Source organism: Neodiprion virginianus, chromosome 2 (genome assembly GCF_021901495.1).
Source record: "Neodiprion virginianus isolate iyNeoVirg1 chromosome 2, iyNeoVirg1.1, whole genome shotgun sequence".
Taxonomy (NCBI): Eukaryota; Metazoa; Arthropoda; class Insecta; order Hymenoptera; family Diprionidae; genus Neodiprion; species Neodiprion virginianus.
Genome location: NC_060878.1, coordinates 20,495,427 through 20,522,746, shown reverse-complemented (window position 1 = coordinate 20,522,746; position 27,320 = coordinate 20,495,427). Strand labels below are relative to the sequence as shown.

General features: G+C 31.7%; 2 protein-coding genes across 2 annotated transcripts; both read left to right on the top strand.

Moving 5' to 3' along the window:
- Window positions 1-1,225: 1,225 nt before the first annotated feature.
- On the top strand, window positions 1,226-5,327 carry LOC124297748 (uncharacterized). The gene is made up of 4 exons (XM_046749060.1): window positions 1,226-1,235; window positions 1,581-2,502; window positions 2,640-4,254; window positions 4,320-5,327. The coding sequence occupies exons 1-4, from the start codon at window positions 1,226-1,228 to the stop codon at window positions 5,325-5,327; spliced, it is 3,555 nt and encodes a 1,184-aa protein (XP_046605016.1).
- A 12,575-nt stretch (window positions 5,328-17,902) lies between these two features.
- LOC124297747 (uncharacterized) lies at window positions 17,903-18,965 on the top strand. Its single transcript, XM_046749059.1, has 2 exons — window positions 17,903-18,801; window positions 18,926-18,965. Exons 1-2 carry the CDS (start codon window positions 17,903-17,905, stop codon window positions 18,963-18,965), a joined length of 939 nt encoding a protein of 312 aa, XP_046605015.1.
- Window positions 18,966-27,320: the final 8,355 nt, after the last annotated feature.

Here is a 27,320-nt window from a genome sequence, read left to right as displayed (position 1 = left end):
ATTACTTCCATGTCAATTCAATTATATTAATGTTCAATAAATATATAAATAAATGTATTTATATTTGATTATATCAATGTACAATATTGAAATATATACATATATATATATTATGATTTTTCGTTTGCTTTGTAAAAAGAGAAATTTGAAAAAAAAAAAAATTTTTTCACTGTAATTGAATTCGTTAAAAATAGATATAATTATTCAAAAAATCCTAAGTATTTTTTTATCGTATGCTCACATATTAATTAAAATATAAATATTATTCGTTAAGAAACATAATTTACTCAAATCAATTACTTGCTCATTCTATTGAATTATTTCACTTAATTATCTCTATTCATATCCAATTAAATTAATGAATAATATACATATATATATATATATATACATACATATACATATATATACATACATATATATATATATATATATATATATATATATATATATATATATATATATATTCATATGTATACACATATGTATGTATATATATATATATATAAATATATATATATATATATATATATTATAATTTTGAATTTACATCTGAGAAAAAAAAGAAATTTTCTAAAAAAAAAATTTTTTCTTCGTTAATTAAATTTATTGAAAATAAATATAATTATTCAAAAAATCTTACATATTTTTCAATTATTTGCTCACATATTAATTGAAATGAAAATATTATTCATTAGAAAAAATAATTCATTTAATCAATTATGTCCTTTTTTTATCAAATTATTCGACGTAATTACATCCATTTATATTTAATTGTATTGCGCGTCTCTTCCTCGAGATCAACTGGTAGTGCCCCTACTCCACACCGATGTCGCCACATATTTCATAGTTATATATCGAAAGAATCGGCCCTGCACCTTTGTTTCCTAGATCTAGACATTCTTCTTTTTTGTGCCGACAAGCCACAATCAAAAAATAATAAATAAAATAATAAAGTACACAGAAAACATTAAAAATGTTCCGGAACCGGAGCAGAAGTACAGATTCGGGAAAAGAAAACGACGGAGGACTTCTGGAAAAACGAATAAAACGATTGGAACGAAAATTGGCGAAGAAAAAGTCGAAAAAGAAACGGCGTCGCAGGCACGCATCGTCGTCATCGTCCGACTCGCGCTCGCCGCGAGATTATAACCTCGGAAAGAGAAGACGCGGCTATGAATCCCTGACGAGAAATTGGGAAACTGACAGTTTTTAACGAAATAATATGGAAAATGGTAAGTTGTCTCCCCGCTGTCCTCGAAATCCCCATGAATGGGAGAGGAAAAGGGAAATATTTTGCAGGCTAGGTCGTCTTACCCGTCAAGCGTGATCATTTTGCTGTAGCGATTTCGGCACTCTGCAAGGGCTGTAGCCCTTAGAGAGGAGTTGTAACTCATGCCCAACAAATTGGAAAATCCAAAACAATGCCACTCGTAAGGTTTCAACCAATCGAGGAAGCTGTAGCGATGGCAAAAATGTATAAATATATATATGTATATATATATTTACACGAACATTATTGAAACGAAGCCGCAACTGTGATGTATCACATAGAAAATATTCCTCATTCATGCATACAGGTCGGGCCTCAGGTTCACAAGCCGACGATACAGCGACCGGGGAAGTACCCGTCGTCGAACCACAGGGAGACGCGAGACGCGCTGAAGACGTCGATCCCACAACTACGAGAGCTGAGACACCACCGAACCCAGGAGTCGATGAGTCAGGGGGCCTGGCAGAAAACGTCCTCAAAGCTATGGGGAAACGGATTGCCCCAGACAGGGTCCTGGGACCGGAACTTCCAAAACCTATCGCAGTGCGATGGGAGGAAATATTCAAACAAGGTCTGCCACCAGAGCTAAAGACGTCAATCATCGAAAAATACCTTCCGCCAAGCAACTGCATGTTCATTGATCCGCCAAAAGTGAATCCCGAGCTAAAAGCGGCCTCAACGGAGGCGGTCGTAAAACGAGATAACCGCATCATCTCAAAACAAGAGAGGATTGCAGCATGCCTTTCCGCTCAAGGAAAAGCTTTGGCAACAATCATAAAAAGGGATAACGATGCCGACCTTGCATTAATAGAATCGATCAGCGACACGGCGAGACTTCTTGCAGATCTTCAACGCGAAGAAACCGCAGTAAGGAAAAGTCTTATCTTAGCGCCGTTAAAAATATCGGTGAAGGACGCACTGCAAAATTCAACAACAGACGAATGGCTATGCGGAAAGGATCTCGAAGATCGGTTGCGGTCAGCCAAAAACTTGGAACGGTCACTTAATGAGCTAAAACCTGCAACAAAAAATCAAACACCAAAGAACTCAAAAAACTTCAAGACCCCGCCGCGTTACCAAGCGCAAAAAACACAATCGGGAACGACCGGGGGGCAGAAATACACAGGATTTCAAGCGCAGAAGAAATACCCATCCCAGCGAACACAGCCGAGCCAATCACACCACAAACCGTATCAGCGAAGAGACAACAACTCTCAGAACCGACGTCGGTAAGCCTTGTAGGTATCACGGCAGGTAGATTACAATTTTTCTTAAAAAATTGGCGAGCAATAACGTCGGATCAAAAGATCCTTTCATGGGTCGAGGGATACAAAATACCGTTTTCAGTAACAGTCGAACAAAACAGGGTGCCTATCGAACCCGCGCGGTCTCCCTCCGAAAAACAAGAAACCTTAAAACTAATAGACGATCTGCTCAAAAAAGGAGCCATCGCTAAATGTAATCCGGCAAAAAATCAATTCATCTCAAACATTTTTCTACGACCGAAACCCGACGGTTCGAAGCGGTTGATTATAAATTTGAAGGAACTGAACACTTTCGTCATAACGGAACATTTCAAAATGGAAGACCGGAAAACAGCTCTCAGACTCATAAGCCCTCAGTGCTTTATGGCCACTTTGGACCTTAAAGACGCGTATTACCTGATTCCACTCGCGAAAACACACAGAAAATACATACGGTTCCAGTTAGATCAACAATATTTTGAATTTACATGTTTGCCGTTCGGCCTTAGCGTCGCTCCGTTGGTTTTTACGAAAATAATGAAACCAGTAATTTCGCATCTGAGGAAAAGAGGATATTTATCCGTGATATATCTCGATGACTTTTTACTTTTTGGAGACACGTACACCACGTGCCAAGATAACGTCAGAGAGACTTGCAAACTCCTGAAAAAACTAGGATTCATTATAAACGAAAATAAAAGTCAAATCACACCGTCCCAACGTTGCAAATTTTTAGGGTTTTATTTTGATTCCGTACGATGGACTGTAGAATTAACAAAAGAGAAAAAAGAAAGTATCAAAGAAAAAAGCGCACAGTTGAAAATTCGAGATTCCGTAAAAATTCGGGAATTCGCACAATTCCTCGGTACTTTAGTGTCAGCGTGCTTTGCGGTCAACTACGGCTGGGGCCATACTAAAGCTTTTGAGCGAGCAAAATACTTAACCCTCAGATCCAACGGGGGAAAATATGAGGGATACATGAAGGTACCGGAAACTCTTTCGCCGGATCTCACCTGGTGGGAATCAAAGATTGAATCCTCAATAAACCCAATTCGAGATTCGAATTTTACTCTTGAGATCTTTTCGGACGCCTCGCTATCGGGATGGGGAGTATTTTGCAAAGGCGAAAGATCTCACGGACACTGGAATGAGAACGAGCGTCTGTCCCACATAATTTACCTCGAGTTATTGGCAGCCTTTTTTGGCCTCAAATGCTTCGCGAAAAACTTAGAAAACCGTCAGATACTCCTTAGAATAGACAATACAACCGCGATCTCGTACATCAATCGAGAAGGAGGAATTCAATACCCCCACTTAAATAAAGTAACAAGAGATATCTGGGATTGGTGCGAAAATAAAAACATATGGGTATTTGCGTCTTATATAAGTTCAAAAATGAACGTAGAAGCGGATGTAGAATCCCGCAGATTGGAACCGGAAACCGAATTCGAACTAAAAAACACAACTTTTCGAACGATTGTTGAAAAATTCGGGATGCCTGAGATAGACTTATTTGCAAGTCGAAAAAACGCGAAATGCAAAAAATACATTTCTTGGCGAAGAGACCCTGGGTCTGTAGCGGTAGACGCTTTTACGGTCCCATGGAACCAATATTTCTACGCTTTTCCACCCTTTTCACTAATTTTACGCACACTACAAAAAATCGAATGCGAAGAAGCGCAAGGGATCGTAGTAGTACCAGAGTGGCCAGCTCAACCATGGTACCCCAAATTTCAGGCAATGCTCGTTGCAGAGCCCATTGTCTTCAAACCTAATATTAACTTAATAATTTGTTCTAACAGGGAACCTCACGCAATTTGGCAGAACATTTCTCTGGTTGCCGGCAAGCTATCGAGCAGGCATTCGCAAGGAGAAAATTACCAGAAACCGCAATCCAGATCATGACATCATCCGTAAGCGAATCGTCGCTTAAACAATATGACGGCGCGTTAAAACGCTGGTGGATCCATTGTTCCGAGAATAACATTTCTCCATACGAAGCAACGGTGTCAGATATTTTAAAATTCCTCGCAAAAACATACGACACGGGAGCCTCCCATGGGTCGCTCAACACCCTCAGATCCGCAATTTCGCTTATTATCGGGCCGGAAGTGGGACAAGATCACCATATCAAAAGGTTTTTCAAAGCAGTACACAGCTTGAGACCAACAAGACCAAAATACGATTCAATCTGGGAACCAAAGATTGTTCTTAATTATTTCAAGTCTCTGCCAAAAAATGAAAATCTCTCGCTGAAAGATTTAACCATGAAACTGATTACCCTGCTAGCCTTAGTCACGGGACATAGGATGCAAACATACTCAAAAATAAACGTCGAGAATATTCAAAGAGTGGGAAATGCGTTCGAGATTAGAATCCCGGATCGAATCAAAACTACGGGCGCTAATCGAAAACAGCCGCTATTAATCATACCATTCTACGCGGAAGACGAAAAACTTTGTTCGGCATCAGCCTTACAAAACTATCTGGAGAGAACAAAAACCTCAAGAGGCTCCAAGATAGATCTCTTCCTATCGTTCAAAAAACCATTTCAAGCCGTCTCATCGCAAACCCTGAGTCGATGGGTCAAATTAACATTGAAAAATAGCGGAGTAAATACGGACAAATTTACAGCACACAGCACACGCTACGCATCCACGTCTACAGCGAAAAGAAACAACATCGATATAGAAACGATAAGAAAAACTGCAGGCTGGACAACGGGATCTGAAACCTTCGCAAAATTTTATCATTTAAATGTCAGTAGAGATAAGGATTCTTATGCACGAGCGATCTTGAACTCGCAATAATATTAGTAGTGTTAAGACACAACGTATAACACAAAACTAATAAATAATATTGGTTGCCGTTATTAGCTTTAAACATCTACCAGTTGATCTCGAGGAAGAGACGCGCAATACAATTAAATGATTAAACGAACTTACCAAGTGAAGTTCTATCATAATTGTATGAAGCGCCTCTTCCGAGATGATCAACACCCACCCAAAATACCCATCTAATAAACGATTACATACCCCTAATACAACGGCAACGCTTTCAGAGAATGTCTAGATCTAGGAAACAAAGGTGCAGGGCCGATTTTTTCGATATATAACTATGAAATATGTGGCGACATCGGTGTGGAGTAGGGGCACTACCAGTTGATCATCTCGGAAGAGGCGCTTCATACAATTATGATAGAACTTCACTTGGTAAGTTCGTTTAATCATTTAATTATATGAATGCACAGTATATATACAAATAAATGTATTTATATTTAATTATATTATTGTATAATGTACAAATATATATATATGTATATTATGATTTTCAATTTACTTTCAGAAAAAGAGAAATTCGCAAAAAAAAAAATTTTTTCCCAATAGATAAATTCATTAATAATTAATATAATTATTCAAAAAATCCTACGTATTTTTCAATTATTTGCTCACATAATAATTAGAATGTAAATATTATCAGTTGAGACGAATGATTTATTTAAATCAATTCTTTTCTTATTTCATTAAATTATTTAACTTAATCACCTTTATTTATATTTAATTATATTAATCTATAATATACACATATAAACATATATACATATATAATAAGATACATATATATTGTGACGTGGATTTTTCTGCACCTCGATCACTCGGAGCAAATAACCGAGAACTTACCTCGTACACAATAAATCGGCGTCCACGATGTACCCTGGACCTAAAACAATACCGCGAGATTTGTTGGGCGCCTGGCGTGATTAACACGCCTCGAAATCGGTAATGCGAAATATCGCGACCATATACTCGATAGCTCAGTACCGCGGAGAGGGGAGGGGTAAATTTTGGGTAGAGAGAGATGTAACACAAGTAAGCCAATGCGTGGTTTGGCCAAATCACTATAAAATTCCAATAATATATTTCTCGTTAGCGATGGTACAAAAAAAAAATTAAAAATAAAAATAATCATACGACTGCGCAAGTCGTCCTTCGCGATTCCAAATACAACGGGTTAAATTTAATCCAAAAGAAATAAGAAAGGGAGAAACAAACAAAATCAAAAAAATAAAAAAAAAATGAATAAATCTAGGAGACCTCTACGGCCTTCTTGCGCTAGTCGCCGTCTTAACAATATCTTAACTCGCAAAAACCAAAAACAAAATCGGACTCGACGCGCTGCCCGCGATCGGCCTCAACTACGACGCTAATCGTTACTTAATTATAAACTGCTAAACAAAAACGTAATCTAGATCGTACTCGACGCGCTAATCGCAGTTCTGATTAAATCTAGCTGGTATTTTATTTCTACGGGCGCTAGTCGCCACTTTGCTGATGCACAATAATGCATAAACTAAATCAAAAAGGACGTGCCTCGACGCGCTAATCGCGACCAAATTAATCGCTCTAGAAAGCTTTTCTAATCGCGCGAGTGTATAGCGTATTATGACGCATCCGAGCTCAAGTCGAAGTCTCTATTCCCTCTAAGTTCACCACCCTTTTTACGTACGCAGACTCGACGAGACCCTGTGCAGCGGAATTTGGCCACACTCAATTTCACTCCGAAATTGTTCCCCACGCGAAACCGTGACTCGACGCGAGACTTTACAGGGATCCCCTTGACTCTACGCGTTATCGCGAAAACTCAGGCTACGGTCATCCTCAAGGAGATCGGCAAACAGATTTCGAGCGCTCCTCTAACTCTAAAATTGCGTGGGCCGACCGTTTATCGGTGTGCCAATTTAACTTGCGCTCAAAATATGCCCGCAAAGAATTATGAGCGCTTACCGCTCCTCAGCCACACCAGAAACTCCCCTACGCCTGTCTCAGCCATCCCAAACACAATAACTTTACTTTTTCTACACTTTCTCGCCACTAACGCTATCGGTCGCCAGGACTCAAGTGCCGGGTCCTGCAAATCGGAGCCGCAATTCGAACATGCCCCGAACATAGGCGTCATCCCTAGTCAAAATTTTCCCGCTCGCATTGGGGTTCTCGTTACGCAATTCTTACAATCTAGCGTATCGCTATCGTTGGATTCCGCTGTCGCGGGGTGTTGATTGGCTGACCAGTCTCGTGTACCCCGTAGCTTGGCAGTGGCGTGGTGATGACTTCGCGAGGGCACCTGTCGTCAGTTAGGCGACGGAGGGGGGGGGCTACGGCTCGCCGGCCACCAACGGGAATCTCGTCCGCCTTGGATTCCCTCGCGGCAGAGCTCTCCGTTGACGCTCTCTCCGTAGCCTCGTGCGAGGCCCTCCTTTCGTCGCGATCCGCCGCGATTGCCATCCAGTAACATCGTTCGAATTTGCTGCCGATCCCCTGTCCGAAGCCGCATTTACTCGCCACCCAAAAAAAAAATAAACAAAATTCCTGAAAAGTCTTATTCGCTAAACCGGCGATGGTCCCCTCTTAGAGTCTCGGATGCGTGACTATTGTCCTGGCGCTCTTTTTCGAAATGAGCCGCGGTCTACTTCGCGTGCTCCCTAAGTCTGTGGTCCGTCTAGAGTTCGGGGAGCCGTGTGGAACGCGCAGTAAAACTGCCACGTTACAATATATATATATATTATAATTTTGAATTTACTTTTAAAAGAAAAGAAATTTTCGATGAAAAAATTTTTTTTACGATAATGAAATTCATCAAAAAGAAAAATAATATTATTGAAAAGATCCTGAATATTTTTTAATTATTTGCTCGCATATTGATTGAAAAGAAAATATTATTCATTAGCAAAAATAATTTATTTAATCAATTATGTCCTTTTCTTATCAAATTATTTGACATAATTACCTCCATTCATATTTAATTATAATAATGTATAATATACATCGAAATAAATGTATTTTTATTCAATTATATTTATGTATAATATACAAATATAAACATACATACATATATAATGGTATACATATACATATATATATTATAATTTTGAATTCACTTTTAGAAGAAGAAAAATTTACAAAAAAAAATTTTTTCACAATAATTAAATTCATAACAAATGAATATGGTTATTGAAAAGATCCTGTATATTTTCTAATTATTGGCCCACATATTAATTAAAGAAAATATATTATTCATTGAGAGAAACAATTTATTCAATCAATTATTTTCTATTTTTATTGAGTTATTTGACTTAATTACCTCCACTTATACTAAATTATATTAATTTATAATACATATATAATCTTATGAATATATCACAGTAATTAAATTCATTCAAAATAAATGTAATTATCCAAAAAATCCTACGTATTTCTCAACTATTCGCTCACATATTAATTAAGATATGAATATGATCCGTTAGGAAAGATAATTTATTTGAATTGATTATTTCCTTATTTTATTGAATTATTTAACTTAATTACCTCCATTTATATTCAATTACATCAATGTATAATATACGTATATATACATTTATACATATATAATAATATACATACATATATATATATTATAATTTTGAATTTACTCCTAAAAAGAAAACAAATTTTGGAAAAAAAAATTTTGTTTTCGATAATTAAATTCATCGAAAATAAATATAATTATTGAATAGATCCTGTATATTTTTCAATTATTTACTCTCATAATCATTGAAATAAAAATATTATTTATTAGAAAAAACAATTCATTTCAATCAACTATTCCCTTTTTTTATTTAATTATTTGACTTGATTATCTCCATTTATATTTAATTATATCAATGTAGATTATATATATGAATGAATGTATTTATATTCAATTATATTAATGTATAAAATGAAAATTCATACATACATATATATATTACGATTTTTAATTTACTTTTAAAAAAAGAGAAATTTGAAGAAAAAAAACTTTTTCACAGTAATTAAATTCATTAAAAATAAATATAATTATTCAAAAAAATCCTGTGTATTTTTCAATTATTTGCTCACATATTAATTAAAATATAAATATTATCCGTCAAACGAAATAATTTATTTGATCAATTATTTTCTTATTTTATCAAATTATTTAACTTAATTACCTCCGTTTATATTCAAGTATGTCAATGAATAATATACACATATATACATGTATACATATATAATAATATACATATATATATACATATTATAATTTTGAATTTACTTCTAGAGAAAAAAGAAATTTTTGGGAAAAAAATTTTTTTTACGACAATTCAATTCATTAAAAATAAATATAATTATTGAAAAGATCCTGTATGTCTTTCAAATATTTACACACATATTATTCGATATAAAAATATTATTTATTGGGAAAAACAATTTATTTCAATCAACTATTTTCTTTTTTTTTATTAAATTATTTGACTTGATTATCTCCATTTATATTCAATTATATTAAAGTATTATATATATATAAATGAATGTATTTTCATTTGATTATAATGATGTATGAAATTCAAATATATACATTGTGACGTGGATTTTTCCCGCTCCTCGGTCACTCGGAGAAAATGACCGAGGACTTACCGCGTGCACAATAATTTGGCGACCACGATGCACCCTGGATCTAAAACAATATCGCAAAGTTTTTGTTGGGCGCCTGGCGTGATTAACACGCCTCGAAATCATTAATACGCTATTCCTCGGGCATATGCCCGATAGCTCAGTACCACGGTGAGGGGAGGGGTAATTTTTGGAGAGAGAGAGAGGCACTCGAAATACACACGCTATTTAACAAAAGTAAAATAAAATCTTATATTTCCCAATAGCGGTGATACAAAACAAAAAAAAATATAATTCAAAAATCGCTCATCGCGAGTCTAAAACTAAACAGAAAATTACACATAACCTACTCTATTTCTTACTCTAATGAGCTCGCGGCTCCCTAACTAAAACGTCACTCGACGATCACAAAATTCTCATACGCAGTTCTCAATTTGCAAATTCGCCATTTGTTCTCAATGGCGATTATTGCTCGAAACGAACCTAAAAGTAATCATCCGACGGTGCGCCGTCTGGTCTCGCAACTAATACACCATGCTCAAACTTCTCGTCTCAACTGCTGCGCAACGCAACGGCAATTTCGACTATACATCACCTAACCTCGACTAAACACTATCTTAACTAAACGTAAACTTAACTAAGCGCAAACACCACTACATTTAACTTCAACTAAACACAAGTTCAAAGTAACGCAACTCAATCTACATTATCTTAACTAACGGGTACAGAACTCAATGCAGGCGCAACTAAACGTAACCTAAACTATACGCAATCGCAACGCATCCGAACTTAATTCTTTTCTAAATCCCCCAAAACGTTACCCGCTAATCCGAGCACTCCAATTCGGTACTTCCCGACCTACTCGAGAGGTGACACAAAAAAAAAACGATAACGCGGCTCGACCCGGTACGGCGAAATTCAGCTATACTTGGTTTCACTAACGAGAAAGATTCGACTAAAACCCGTGACTCTACTCAACTTTTTCAGAAACTCAAAATTTACTTTACTCTAACCCGCGTACTCAGGCTACGGCATTAAGCAAAAGAATCGGCAAAAGAATTTCGAGTACTTCTCTACAACGCAAATCCAAAACGGCTATCCGTTACTCGGCAAGCCTTTTCACAATTATGCTCGAAATTCACTCGCGGGGATAGAAGCAGCGCTTACCTTCTACATCCTTGCAACCCCCTTTCCATTCCCCTTGCGATTTTTGGGCGACTCCATTGCTTCGCAAAACTCCCCCAAAACGTGACTACTAATCACGACCGCCAGGACTAGAGTGGTTTCAAAAACCTACCACCTGCCGCAACACGGATCTCGATACGCCATCCCACACGTGACGTCATACCCCCAAGAATACGCAATAATCGATCCGTCATCGATTTCGTCGATCGCGCAACTCGACGCGCACCTTCGATCGCATCGCTGCGCAGAACTTAAAGCTAGCTCGCAATCTCGTCCTCCGCGCAGCTCCATGACGTCTTGGCGGTGAGCGTGGTGCTCCCTCGTCGCTAGTCGGTCCGTCACAAGTCCGCCGGTCAATTGTTGGCGGGGTGAAGGGGAAGAGGCTGCGGCGCGCCGGCCGCCAGCGGGAATCGCGTCCACCTTGGATTCCCGCGATGCGCGGATCTGCGTCGGCTCCCCCTCCGCAGCCTCGACATCCTTCCTTCGCAATTGTTGCTAGTCCGCCACTTCGCAATTTCCTCGAATTCGGTGTCGACTTCTTGCCTGATGCCGTTGTAGCTCGAAAAATAAAAAAACAAAAAAAACTGAAATATCTTACGCTGGTCGCTAAAGTGTCCCCTCTCGTAGTTTCGGATGCGTGACTCTAGTCCTGGCGCTCTTCTCCAAAAACTTCGCGACGCAATTTCGGAATTTCCTAAATTTTTGGTTTCGCCCAGGGTTCAAGGAGCCCCTTGTAACGGGCATCAAAAATGCCACGTTACAACATATATGTATCATAATTTTTAATTTACTTTTGAAAAAAGAGAAATTTGAAGGAAAAAAAATTTTTTACGGTAATTAAATTCATTAAAAATAAATATAATTATCCAGAAAATCCTATGTATTTTTTAATTATTTGGTCGCATATTAATTGAAATATAAATATCATTCGTTAAGATAAATAATTTATTTGAATCAATCATTTCCTTATTCTATCAAATTATTTAACTCAATTACCTCCATTAATATTCAATTATATTATTGTATAAAATTGAAATATATACATATATATATATATATATTATGATTTGTGATTTACTTTTAAAAAAAGAGAAATTTGAAGGAAAAAAAATTTTCTTATACTCATTAAATTCATTGGAAAAGAATATAATTATTCTAAAAATCCGACGTATTTTTTAATTAATTGCTCATATATTAATTAAAATAAAAATATCATTCATTATGAAAATGCCATTTAATTCACTTCATGAATTGTAATTCGGAATATCTATACAACGGATTAGAACTTATTATAAGGTTCAAAGAAAACATACAGATAGATAAATGATTATTTATTTATTTCGTATTTTTAATGTTTGAAAATTATTTATTCTCCAATTCAAGCAAAATAATTTATTTAAATTAATCATTTTCTTATTTTATTGAATTATTTAACTCAATTACCTCTATTTATATTCAATTATATTAGTGTTTATAATATACATATATATATGAATAAATGTATCTATATTTAATTATATTATTGTATAATATATATGTATGTATATATACATATATATATATATATATCATATATATATACATATATATGTATATATATTATAATAGTTAATTGACTTTTATAAAAAGAGAAATTTGAAAACAAAAAAATTTTCTCACATTAATTAAATTTATTAAAAACAAAAATAATCATAAAAAAAATCTTGTATATTTTTCAATTATTTGCTCACATATTAATTAAAATAAAAATATTTTTCATAGGAGAATGCCATTTAATTTACTTTATGAATTGTAATTTGGAACATTTATACAATGGATTGGAACTTATTATGAGGTTCAAAGAAAACATACATATAGATAATTGATCATTCATTTATTTCGTATTTTTGATTTTTGGAAATTAATTATTCTTCAATTCATGGAAAGTAATTCATTTATATTAATTATTTTCTCATTTTATTCAATTATTCAACTCAATTACCTCTATTTACATTCAATTATATTAGTGTTTATGATATACATATACATGTAAATGAATGCATCTATATTCAATTATATTAATGTATAATATATATGTATATACATATACATATATTTATATATATATATATCATATATATATATATATATATTATATGCGTACATATATATTATAATTGTTATTTACTTCTAAAAAAAGAGAAATTGAAGAAAAAAAAAATTTTTTTTCACATTAATTGAATTCATGAAAAATAAATGTAATTGTCGAAAAATCGTGTATATTTTTTAATTATTTGCTCACATATTATTTGAAATAAAAATATCATTCATTAGGAAAATGCCATTTAATTTACTTCATGAATTGTAATTTAGAACATCTATACAATGGATTAGAACTTGTTATAAGGTTCAAAGAAAACATACGTATAGATTGATGATTATTCATTTATTTCGTACGTTCAATTTTAAAAAATCAATAATTCTTCAATTTAAGAGAGATGAATTATTTGAATCAATTATTCTCTTATTTTATCAAATTATTCAACTTAATTTCCTCCATTCATATTCGATTATACAAATGTATAATATGTATGTAGATGAATGTATTTGAATTCAATTATATTAATGTATAATATATTGAAGTACAATATATTAATGTATAATATACATCTATATATATATATATTATAATTTTTAGTTTACTTTTAAAAAAAGAGGAATTTTTGAAAAAAAAATTTTTTTTTCACACTAATTAAATCAAATAAAAAAAAATATAATCGATCAAAAGATCATAAATATCTTTCAATTATTTGCTCGCATAATGATCAAAATGAAAATATCGTTCATTGAGAAAATGCCATTTAATATACTTTATGAATTGTAATTTGGAACATTTATACAATGGATTATTGCTTATTATGAGGTTCAAAGAAAACATACAGATAGATAAATGATTATTTATTTATTTAGTATGTTCAATTTTTAAAAATTAATTATTCTTCAATATGAAAAGACTCATTTATTTGAATTAATTATTTTTTTATCTTATCAAATCATTCATCTTGATTACCTCCATTTATATTCAATTATATTAATGTTTATAATATACACATATATATAAATCAATGTATCTGTATTTGATTATATTGATGTATAATATGTGAATGTATAATATATATGTATATTATTGTATATATAAACATATATATACATATATATGTCGGCGTTAAGCGTCGGAAAGGCGGAGAGGATGTAAAGCGTTCTTTTGGGCGTTGATTATTCATATTTAGCGTGACGATCCCGACACGTCTGGTATGCTCTCTAGCTAACCCGCAACTGTCGATTTCGTCCAAGCGTTGTTATAAACAAACCATTTGTCTGTTGCTAAGATTCCGTCATTCAGCTATACTCTTAGCTTGCTAATTACGCTTGACGCTCATTTAGTTTAGTTTCATATTCAAAGAAATATCCTTTTATTCACTTCATACATTATAAAATGGAATTATTTAACGAGATTTGTGATACTCCGACACGGCCATTCTGACCTATCACACGTCCTCGTGTGATTCATCTACAAAAGAAAACAAAACAAAATATCAATAATTTTTCGCCTCGGCCACCCTGGCCTTCGATTCAAATTCAAATAGGTAAACTATGTATTCTGAAGTTAATAACATAGTTCAGGCCATCCAAGTGAGAACATTCTTTCACTCAATTTCTCATAAAAACTCAGATCTCTTTAATCCAATGATGAGACCTCCCGCTCTTAACCAGTAGCAGGGTACACGATACCTCAAACGCTCTTAACCAGTAGCAGGGTACACGATACCTCAAATCACTTAAATCCAGTGATGAGACCTCCTGCTCTTAACCAGAAACAGGGTACACAATACCTCAAATCACTTAAATCCAGTGATGAGACCTCCTGCTCTTAACCAGAAACAGGGTACACAATACCTCAAATCACTTAAATCCAGTGATGAGACCTCCCGCACTTAACCAGTAGCAGGGTACACAATACCTCTGTCACTTCCTTCCAGTGACAGGTACTCATTTCTTATGTCTTGACCTCGGCGCACTCTTTCAAATTCAGTTTCAAACCGCGTATTCTAGAGTTCTATAAAAATTACAAATTCAACCCCTTGTTCATACTTCTAATCAGAAAGGCCTGAACTATATACCTTCATTTGAAAAATTCCAAGACTGTATATGCACTTGAAATTTCACCAAATTCGCCTAGCAAGAAGTGTTAATCTTGAATGTCAACTTAAATGCTGATATCGTTTGAACCCGAATCCCTCATTTCGTTCATTAGTCTATCTGAAGATCTTCGTTTCAAAAATGACATAGCTTTCAACTCGTTATGGAGTTGATTTCTTGTGACAATATCAGTAGTGAAAGCAAGACGTTGAACACGTGATTCAAAACGTGCAATATGCGCCATTGTTGTTGATAATGCTATCTCTTCAGTGGTCAAGTTTTTCCACTGATTCATTAATGAATTCATTAACGATGCAGCATATGACGCTATACACTCACCTTCTTTAGGTTTACTGCTGGATAAATTTATCAAGAATGCAGCAGAAGTCTCCGGACAATCATACCTTGATACGAACAATTCTTTAAATTCAATCCACGTTATCCCGGCATATGATACCTGCGACAGCCATGCCGAAGCCTGTCCCCTCATAGCACGACTCAGCACAATCATTAAGGATGCACCTTGCAATGGTTGATCAGCCAAACAAATATCCGCGGTTGTTATCCATGATCTCGCGTTCACTTCCAGTTTATCAGGATCAAACTCCGGTAGACTCACATTATTATTATTGTTCACTGAAGGAGTTTTCATCACTTGTAATAACGCGAGCAAATTACGATTCTGTTGTTCAAGAAGTAGTCGCCACTTTACTTCGTTACCCTTGCTTGCTCCTGGTGGGTTAACAGATCCAGATCCCACTTCTGATGTCGGCGTTAAGCCTCGGAAAGGCGGAGAGGATGTAAAGCGTTCTTTTGGGCGTTGATTATTCATATTTAGCGTGACGATCCCGACACGTCTGGTATGCTCTCTAGCTAACCCGCAACTGTCGATTTCGTCCAAGCGTTGTTATAAACAAACCATTTGTCTGTTGCTAAGATTCCGTCATTCAGCTATACTCTTAGCTTGCTAATTACGCTTGACGCTCATTTAGTTTAGTTTCATATTCAAAGAAATATCCTTTTATTCACTTCATACATTATAAAATGGAATTATTTAACGAGATTTGTGATACTCCGACATATATATATATTTTATAATTTTCAATTTACTTTTAAAAAAAGAGAAATTTTTGAAAGAAAATTTTTTTTACATCAATTGATTCAAATAAAGAAAAATATAATTATTACAAAAATCCTACATATCTTTTAATTATTTTCTCACATAATAATCAAAATAAAAATATCATTCATTGAGAAAATATCATTTAATATACTTTATGAATTGTAATTTGGAACATTTATACCATGGATTAGAACTTATTATGAGGTTCAAAGAAAACGTACGGATAGATAAATGATTATTTATTTATTTAGTATTTCGAATTTTTAGAAATTAATTATTTTTCAATTCATGAAATATAATTCATTCAAATTATTTAATTCATCATTTTATCAACTTATTCAACCTAATTATCTCCATTTATATTCAACTATATAAATGTATAATATGTATATAAATAAATGTCTTGATATTCAATCATGTTATTGTATAATATATTAATGTACAATATATTCATGTATAATATACATATATAAACTTATATATATATGTATATATATATTATAAATTTTAAATTACTTTTACAAAAAGGGAAATTTTTGGAAAAAAATTTTTTTTTACATTAATTAAATTCATTAAAAATAAATATAATTATCAAAAGAATCCTATACATTTCTCACGTATTTGCTCACACATTAATTAAGATAAAAATATTAATCATTAAGAAAATGCCATTTGATTTACTTTATGAATTGTAATTTGGAACATTTATACAATGGATTGGAACTTATTGTAAGGTTTCAAGAAAACATACGGATAGATAAATGATTATTCATTTAATTTCATACTTTTGATTTTTAAAAATTAATTATTCTTCAATTTGAGAAAAATAATTCATTTAAATCAATTATTTTCTTATCTCATTCAATTATTTAACCTAAATACCTCCATTTATATTCCATTATATTAATGTATAATATACATATAAATAAATGTATTCATATTCAATTATATTAATGTATAATACACACACACACACACACACATATATATATATATATATATATATATATATACACACATATATATATATATACTCGAATAACTTGTATGTTGTACCTATGTTTAATATTAGATGTCTTTACTGAAAAATTGGAAATTAAAGACAGCCGTTATCCAAATTCAGAATTAATAATTTCGAGGGTTGGAATGCAATCCAGTAATAAGATAACCGAACAAAATAAAACTTCAAAAATTAGTTATAGATTTCACCACGTAAAGACTATTTTTCGGTATTGTACGTCGCGTTAGAAGAAGCGTCTTCCTATAAACCATATACTACTTATATAATAAGCAATAGTGAAGACGATTTATCTTGATCTTGGAGATTTGTTGATTCCTGTTATTCTTGGATATGAAGGTCACAACTCAAAACACTTTTTATCGTGTTAACGTCCAAAACAACAATCAGGCCTTACTGTTCTTGAAGGCGGATGAGGGAAACAAGACTGTTGTAATGAACGAACTAATGTACGAGGATAAAATGCTGCAACAACTCTCTAACAATATTTTTTACAAAGTTGTTAGATACGATCTCACCTCTACTTTGCAACAAGAAGTAAAAAAACTAACAACTGAGTGGTTTAAAAGCAAATTTATCTCTGATCAACTGAGACGTCAAATTGCAAAAACGGATTGCCTACCACCTAGAGCTTACGGACTACCGAAAATTCACAAACCCGATACACCGGTACGAATTATTGTGTCCTTCACTGATAGTCCGACTATTAATTTGGCTCGTTTCCTCAGTAAATGTATAGGTAACAACATCATACCTCCCTTGTCACGGATAAAAGATAGTTTTGCTGTGGTGAATGCTATTAGGGACCTTCGTCTTCCAGCTGACCATATTTTAGTTTCGCTGGATGTTGTATCCTTATTCACTAACGTACCACAAGATCTTGCTATCAACGCTGTCAAACAGCGCTGGCATCAGCTGGTGGACAAAATTCCGGTCCCACTTAACGAACTCTTAAAAGCATTGCAAATATGTTTTAAGGCTGCCATATTTGAATTTAACCACAACATATATGCTCAAACGTATGGCTTACCGATGGGCTCACCGCTCTCTCCAATTTTGTCTGATTTGGTTTTGGATGACCTTGAACAATACTGTCTTAACAAACTAGACTTCAAGCCTTCATTCTTCTTCAGATATGTATATGACATAATTACAGCTGTCCCGTCGCATAAAGTCGCAGAAATGCTTTCAGTTTTCAACAGTTGCCATCCGAGACTACAATTTACATCTGATTTAGAGTCTAATCACCAAATTAGCTTTTTAGATGTCCTGATTATTAATGACAATCAGCTCATTAACACTGATTGGTTTCATAAGGCTACTTGGTCACAAAGGTATTTAAATTACCATTCTCACCATCCCAGATCATACAAAATTGGAACGATAAATTGCCTAGTTGACAGAGCGATCCGACTCTCAAGTATGGAATTTCACAAAAAAAATTTGTCCTTGATTCAGCAAGTACTATGTAAAAATGACTATCCACCTCGCCTGCTGAACAAACATATAAAGTTTAAATATGATTCCATCTTGTCATCTACCATCTCTAACAACAATTTCGATACAACCATTACACAAACCAATCAAAAAAGCTATATTGCCATCCCATATGTTGCGGGCTTGTTTGAGTCACTCAACAGAACATTCTCCAAGTACAAAATTCAATTTGTGGGCAAATGTGCACATGATATATCCTCGATGTTTGATTCGGGTAAAGACCCCTTACCCCTGGGTATGCGCTCGGGTGTAGTTTACAAAATACCTTGCAACCATTGCAACATGGCTTACATAGGCCAAACTGGGAGACAACTACACACCAGGATAACTGAACATAAACGCAATATCCATGAACATGAGGATAATTATACTGCATTGACGAGACATGCCAAGGATTTTGACCACTCTTTTAATTATTCTCAAGCCAGCATTATTGACGTAGAACCTTTGTATTACAATAGGCTTCTGTTAGAAATGTGCAATATTGTAGCACATCCTAATTCTGTCAACCGTAAACAAGAAAAAGAACATCTAAGTAATATTTACACCTCTGTGATACGACCATTGTAATTGTACATTACCGACTGAGCTTGCTCTCGATTTTACCTCCTTAACAAAAAAATTTTTGGTTTCCTTTTAACCCGTTGACTCTGCGTTGCTCTGATAACTATCGTGATCGACCCCCTCCCACTGCATACTAGATGTCCGACGTGTGCCTATGTGCTCTGGACTTAACCATAACGGCTGTGTGTTTTATTTCATTTTAACAAACTAACAATAAATATGAATTCGTGGGAGTTACGTGTCGCAAACGCAGTGTGTTTCGGTTTTTGTCCTTATTGTTTTTTTGTTCTATTTATTCATCAATTACTAACACGCATTTATGTAATTGGAAGTGTCATCTCATACGAGGTAATTCCTCTTTTATACTTGCTTTAACATCCTTGCATATTATTTACACCAATATGTCTTATTTTGTCAAAACCTATTTGTACATTATTTGATTTTTGTTCGTGACAGATATTTAAATAAAATTGTTCTGAGGAGGGCCCCCACCAGGGCCGAAACGTTAACACGATAAAAAGTGTTTTGAGTTGTGACCTTCATATCCAAGAATCAAAGTAATCAATAAGCAATAGTATTCGTATTTACAATGTTAAATGATGTACGAATTTGTCTTTACTTGAAATTCTTTGCATCGTCCAAATTCAATTGATTATGGTAACATGACTACATGGAAGGACTTGCACAAATAAGTTTTAGAAATTTTCTGGACGTATGTTAATCAAGCTTAGTTATAGCTAAATATTTATACATATACCATTATTGAAGCAATTATATCTTGGGCACCGACTGATTGTGAGTATATATATATATATATATATATATTAAAAATAAATTTAATTATCAAAAAAATCCTATATATTTTTCAATTATTTGCTCACGTATTAATCAAAATAAAAATATTATTCATTCAGAAAATGCCATTCAATTTACTTCATGAATTGTAGTTTGGAACATTTATACAATGGATTAGAACTTATTATAAGGTTGAAAGAAAACATACAAATGGATAAATGATTATTCATTTGATTTCATATTTTTAATTTATAAAAATTAATTATTCTTCAATTTAAAAAAAACAATTTATTTAAATAATCTTTTCCTTATTTCATTCAATTATTTAACTTAATTACCTCCATTTATATTCAATTATATCAATGCATAATATATAGATGAGTAAATGTATTTATATTCAATTATATCAATGTTTGTGAAGAAGTTCGTGACCAGGAGGTTGATTGAAGATGAAATTAGTCGAAAATTCCGGTCAGGAAAAGAAGTTCAATGATTTGGAAAACGTAAACATAATAATCGTTTCCGACGTTTCGGCCGGGCCCTGCCGACCATCTTCAGGAATATTTCTGTAATAATTAACAAAAAGAATGTTTCAAAAAACAATTCTGAATTGAAAGCAGCGAGGTACGTTCATAAGTATAGTTGTTGTTGTACAAACTAAGTGATAAATTAAACAATTGAAAACATGTTTGAGTGAAAATTTGAGGTTAAGTGTGGAGAATTGCGGATGGCGAAAGAGAGGAATAAAATACGTTTACAAGAGTGAAATTTAAATGACTAGAGTAATTAATAAGTGTGTGAGTATTGAAATGAAAAAGAGATCAACTAAGTTTGGACAGATTACTCACAAAATTTGACGACCAGTTCATGCTTAGGTGTTGCTAGTTCAGCATTTTGGACGGAAGTGAAGATTAGCGGAAATCGATCTGTAAATCTATGGTAATGAAGTGTGATATTGATCTATGTTCGAATATCATAGATTTCAAAACAGATAACCAATCAAACCAAAGGCTCCAAAATTTGAACACTAGAGAATGTTTGAGTATAGATGGCTGAGATGTTGGATATCAGTACGTTTGTTGGCAAAGTTACTTTTGTTCTTAAAAATATGAATCATTTCCTTAATAATACGTTTATACCAGTTCGGTGCTGTAGTTAGGGTTATAGAGTTGTTGAAGTCAAAATTATGTCCAAGACTTAAGGAGTGTTCTGCTGAAGCGCATCTATCAGTATCATGGCATTTAATATTAGAGCGATGGCCAGAAATTCTATTTTTTAAATGTTGTGACGTTTGTCCAATATAACTCTTACTACAGTCTCGACATGGTATTTTGTACACACAGTTAATTTTAACTAAATTAGGAGTTACAGATTTAAGATGAGAAAAAAGAGGAAATTTGGTAGTGTTTGAGATTCTAAAAGTAATTTCAGTGCCCTCGTCATTGAAAATTTTTTTGATCTGGCTAGACAGATTTTTAATGTAGGGTATAGAGATGGAGTTTTTAAATTTGTCCTTAACATTAGTTTGATTGTTGGAGTCTGAATTCCAATCAATCGAGTTGTACATTTTATCCACTCTATACTTTTTGATATCATTAATGAATTTTAAAGGGTAGCCATTAGAAATGAGAGTCGTTTCGACAAGTTTTAGATTTTTTTTGAGAAATTGAGGGTTTGAAATTTTAAGGCAGCGATTGAATAAGGCTATGGCGACAGATTTTTTATGTTTTATAGGATGATTAGAATTAAAATGAATATATCTCCCGGACCAAGTTGGTTTGTGATGCCAATCTAAGATTATAGTATCATTATGATTAATCACCATAGTGTCAAGAAAACTGATTTTACCATCTTTTTCCAACTCAATTGTAAACTGTATACGTGGGTGAAAATTGTTAAACTTGTTCAGAAGGAATTGTAGGTTTTCGTTCTTTACACAAGTTATATTGTCGTCTACGTAACGGTAGCAAAAGGGGAGACTAAAAGGAAGATTTGAAATGATTTTTTGTTGAAAATGTTCAAGTACTAAATTCGCTACTACTGGGCTAATGGGTGAGCCCATTGCTACACCAAAAATTTGGTGGTAAAATTCATCTTTGTAGGCAAAATAGCATGAATCTAGACAAAGTTTGGTAGCTGCCAGAAATTCTTTTTTATTAATGTTAGTGTGAGGTTTTGGATTGGGCCAGTTTTTACTGATTATAGATATTGCTAAATTGGTTGGAATGTTGGTAAACAGTGATTTGACATCTAAGGATACTACACTTCTCGCAAAAATCAAGGGAACAACAAAATTTTCGAAATTTTTTGGTGATTTTCAACAGGCTGTATTTCAGTGAAAATGGTCGTACAAGAAATAAAAAAACGAAGCTTTTGAAGCTTGAAGACTCTAGTTTTCGAATTTTTTGATTCAAAATTTTTCGAAGCACTATTAGCCATGCAATCCTTGGATAAAGCACAGAGAAAAAATTTTCAAAATTTTTTACATTTTTTTTTTTGCTCTACGGACATGGAAAAATTTTTTCAAGGTAAACCAATGCATAGGTCGCATAGCCTGTTTATTCAGCTTCTAGATGCTTCTTTTTAAACCTCGATACGACCATTTGTCTTCGAGATATCGAATTTTGAATGCCAAAGGATCCTTTTTCACTCAACTGCCGATATCTCCAGAACTACTGGTCGCCTAGCGAGCCGAAGGGCAGTTTCTTTTTCTGCAGCAAATTTCCTACAAAAATCTGTCATGGTTGATGTCAAAAAAAATTTTTTCCCTCTTGTAGCGTTAACGTGAAAAAAGAGCAAAAAAATGCCATTTTGCCTTTTTTTGGATAATCGACTGTATCTTCGTCAATATTGGGGGGAAAGCTCAGGTTAGAAAAAAATTTTTCAGCCCAATGTACCCCAAAGGTCCCCCTAAATCGGTAGATCGATCGGTTCAGCGGTTTTCCAGGACCGATTGATTGAAATTTTAAAAAAATCAAGGGAACAAGGTTTTTGTTTCTTGAGGAACCTTGTTCTCTTAATTTTTTCAAAATTTCAATCAATCGGTCCAGGAAAACCGCTGAACCGATCGATTTACCGATTTAGAGGGACCTTTGGGGTACATTAGGCTGCAAAATTTTCTTCTAACCTGAGCTTTCCCCCCAATATTGACGAAGATACAGTCGATTATCCAAAAAAGGCAAAATGGCATTTTTTTGCTCTTTTTTCACGTTAACGCTACAGGAGGAAAAAAATTTTGTTCGACATCAACCATGACAGATTTTTGTAGGAAATTTTCTGCAAAAAAAGAAACTGCCCTTCGGCTCGCTAGGCGACCAGTAGTTCTAGAGATATCGGCAGTTGAGTGAAAAAGAATCCTTTGGCATTCAAAATTCGATATCTCGAAGACAAATGGTCGTATCGAGGTTTAAAAAAAAGCATCTTGAGGCTGAATAAACAGGCTATGCGACCTATGCATTGGTTTAGCTTGGAAAAATTTTTCCATGCTCGTAGAGCGAAAAAAAAAATGTAAAAATTTTGAAAATTTTTTCTTCGTGCTTTATCCAAGGATTGCATGGCTAATAGTGCTTCGAAAAATTTTTGACCAGAAAATTCAAAAACTAGAGTCTTCAAGTTTCAAAAGCTTTGTTTTTTTATTTCTTGTACCACCATTTTTCACTGAAATACCGCTTGTTAAAAATCACCAAAAAATTTTGAAGATTTTGTTGTTCCCTTAATTTTTGCGAGAAGTTTATATACATATATACATATATATAATATAATTTTGAATTTACTTTTAAAAAAAAAAGAAATTTTCTGGAAAAAAATTTTTTTTACAACAATGAAATTCATTGAAAATAAATATAGATATTGAAGAGATCCTGAATATTTTCTAGTTAATTGCTCACATATCAATTAAAATATGAATATCATCCATAAAGAAAGATAATTTATTTAAATCAATTATTTCCCTATTCTATTGAATTATTTAACCTAATTAGCTCCATTTATATTCAATTGTATTAATGTATAATATTCAAATATATACATATATATATATATATATATATATATATATATTATGAATTTCAGTTTACTTTTGAAAAAAGAGAAATTTGGAAAAAAAAAATTTTTTCACACTCATTGAATTCATTAAAAATAAATATAATTATTCAAAAATCCTACGTATTTGTTAATCAGTCGCTGACATAATAATTAAGATTTAAATATTATCCGTTAGGAAAAATAATTTATTCGTATCAATTATTTCCTTATTTTATCAAATTATTTAACCTTATTACCTCCATTTATATTCAATTATGTCAATGTATAATATACACATATACACATATATACATATATAATAATATACACAATATATATATATTATAATTTCGAATTCACTTCCAAAATAGAGTGAAATTCTTGAAAAAAAAAATTTTTCTTTCGATGATTAAATTCATTGAAAATAAATATAATTATTGAAAAGATCCTGTATGTCTTTCAATTATTTACTCACATATTATTTGAAATGAAAATATTATTTATAGGGAAAAACAATTTATTTCAATCAACTATTTCCTTTTTTTATCAAATTATTAGATATAATTACCTCCATTTATATTTAATTATAATAAAGTATTATATATACACAAATAAATGTATTTATATTTGATTATTTGAATGTATGATATACAAATATATATATATATATATATATATTATGATTTTTAATTTACTTTTAGGAAAAGAAAAATTTGAAAAAAAAAAAATTTTTTTTAAATAATTAAATTCATCAAAAATAAATATAATTATCCAAAAAATCCTACGTATTCTTCGATTGATTGCTCACATATTGATTAAGATATAAATATTATCCGTTAGGGAAAATAATTTATTTGAATCAATCATTTCCTTATTTTATTGAATTATTCAACTTAATTACCTCTATTTATATTCAATTATATTAATGTATGATATACATATTCATACGTATATACATATATAATAATGAACATATATATATATATATATATTATAATTTTGAATTTACTTTTAAAAAAAAAGAAATTTTTGAAAAAAAATTTTTTTTACGATAATTGAATTCATTAAGAATAAATATAATCATCCAAGAAATCCTATGTATTTCTCAATTATTTGCTCAGATATTAATTGGAATAAAAATATTATTTATCAAGAAAAAAAATTTATTTGATCAATTATTTTCTATTTTCATTGAATTATTTGACATATTTACCTCCATCTATATTCAATTATATTGATGTATAATATATATATAAATTAATGTATTTATATTCAATTATCCTAATGTATAATATTTAAATATACACATATATATGCATTATGATTTTTTATTTACTTTAAAAAAAAAAAGAAATTTGAAAATAAACAATTTTTTCACAATCATTAGATTCATCAAACATAAATATAATTATTCAAAAAATCGTACATATTTTTCAATTATTTGCTCATATGTTAATTAGGATATAAATATTATCCGTTAGGAAAAATAACTTATTCGAATTAATTATTTCCTTATTTTATTAAATTATTCAACTTAATTACCTCCATTTATATTCAATTATATCAAAGTATAATATACATATATATACATATATACATACATAATAATATACATATATATATATATATACATATTATGATTTTGAATTTACTTCTGAAAAAAAAAGAAATTTTCGAAAAAAAGATTTTTTTTACGATGATCAAATTCATTGAAAATAAATATAATTATTGAAAAGATCCTGTATGTTTTTCAATTATTCACTCACATATTATTTGGAATAAAAATATTATTGAGTAGGAAGAACAGTTTATTTCAATCAACTATTTCCTTCTTCTATTAAATTATTTGACTTGATGATCTCCATTTATATTCAATTATATTAATGTCTAATATATATATGAATAAATGTATTTATATTTAATTATATTAATATATAGAATTCAAATATATACATAAATATATCATGATCTTTAATTTACGTTCAAAAAAAGAGGAATTTGAAAAAAAAAAAAATTTTTCACTATAATTACATTTATTAAAAATAAATATACTTATTTAAGAAATCTTATGTATTTTTTAATTATTTGCTCACATATTGATTGAAATAAAAATATTATTCCTTGGGAAAAATAATTTATTTGAATCAATTATTTCCTTATTTTAATAAATTATTCAACTTAATTACCTCCATTTATATTCAATTATATCAATGTATGATATACATATATATGCATATGCACATATATAATAATGAACATATATATATGTACATATTGTAATTTTGAATTTATTTCTACAAAAAAAGGAATTTTTGAAAAAAAATTTTTTTTACTATAATTAAATTCATTAAAAATATGTATAATTACTGAAAAGATCCTGTATGTTTTTCAATTTTTCACTCACCTATCATTTGAAATGAAAATATTATTTATTCATTGAAAATAAATATAATTATTGAAGAGATGCTGTATGTTTTTCAATTATTTACTCACATATTATTTGAAAAAAAAATGTTATTTATTAGGAAAAACAATTCATTTTAATCAACTATTTCCTTTCTATATTAAATTGTTTGACTTGATTATCTCCATTTATATTCAATTATATTGATGTATAATATGTATATAAATGAATGTATTTATATTTAATTATATTAATGTATAAAATTAAAATATATACATATATATATATATATATTATGATTTTTAATTTACTTTTAAAAAAAGAGAAATTTGAAAAAAAAAAATTTTTTTAATATAATTAAATTCATGAAAAAATCAATATAATCATTCAAGAAATCCTATGTATTTTTCAATTATTTGCTCACATATTATTTGAAATAAAAATATTATTCATTCAGAAAAATAATTCATTCATTCAATTATTTCCTTCTTTCATCAAATTATTTGACATAATTACCTCTATCTATATTTAATTAAATAATTGTATAGTATATATATACATAGATGTATT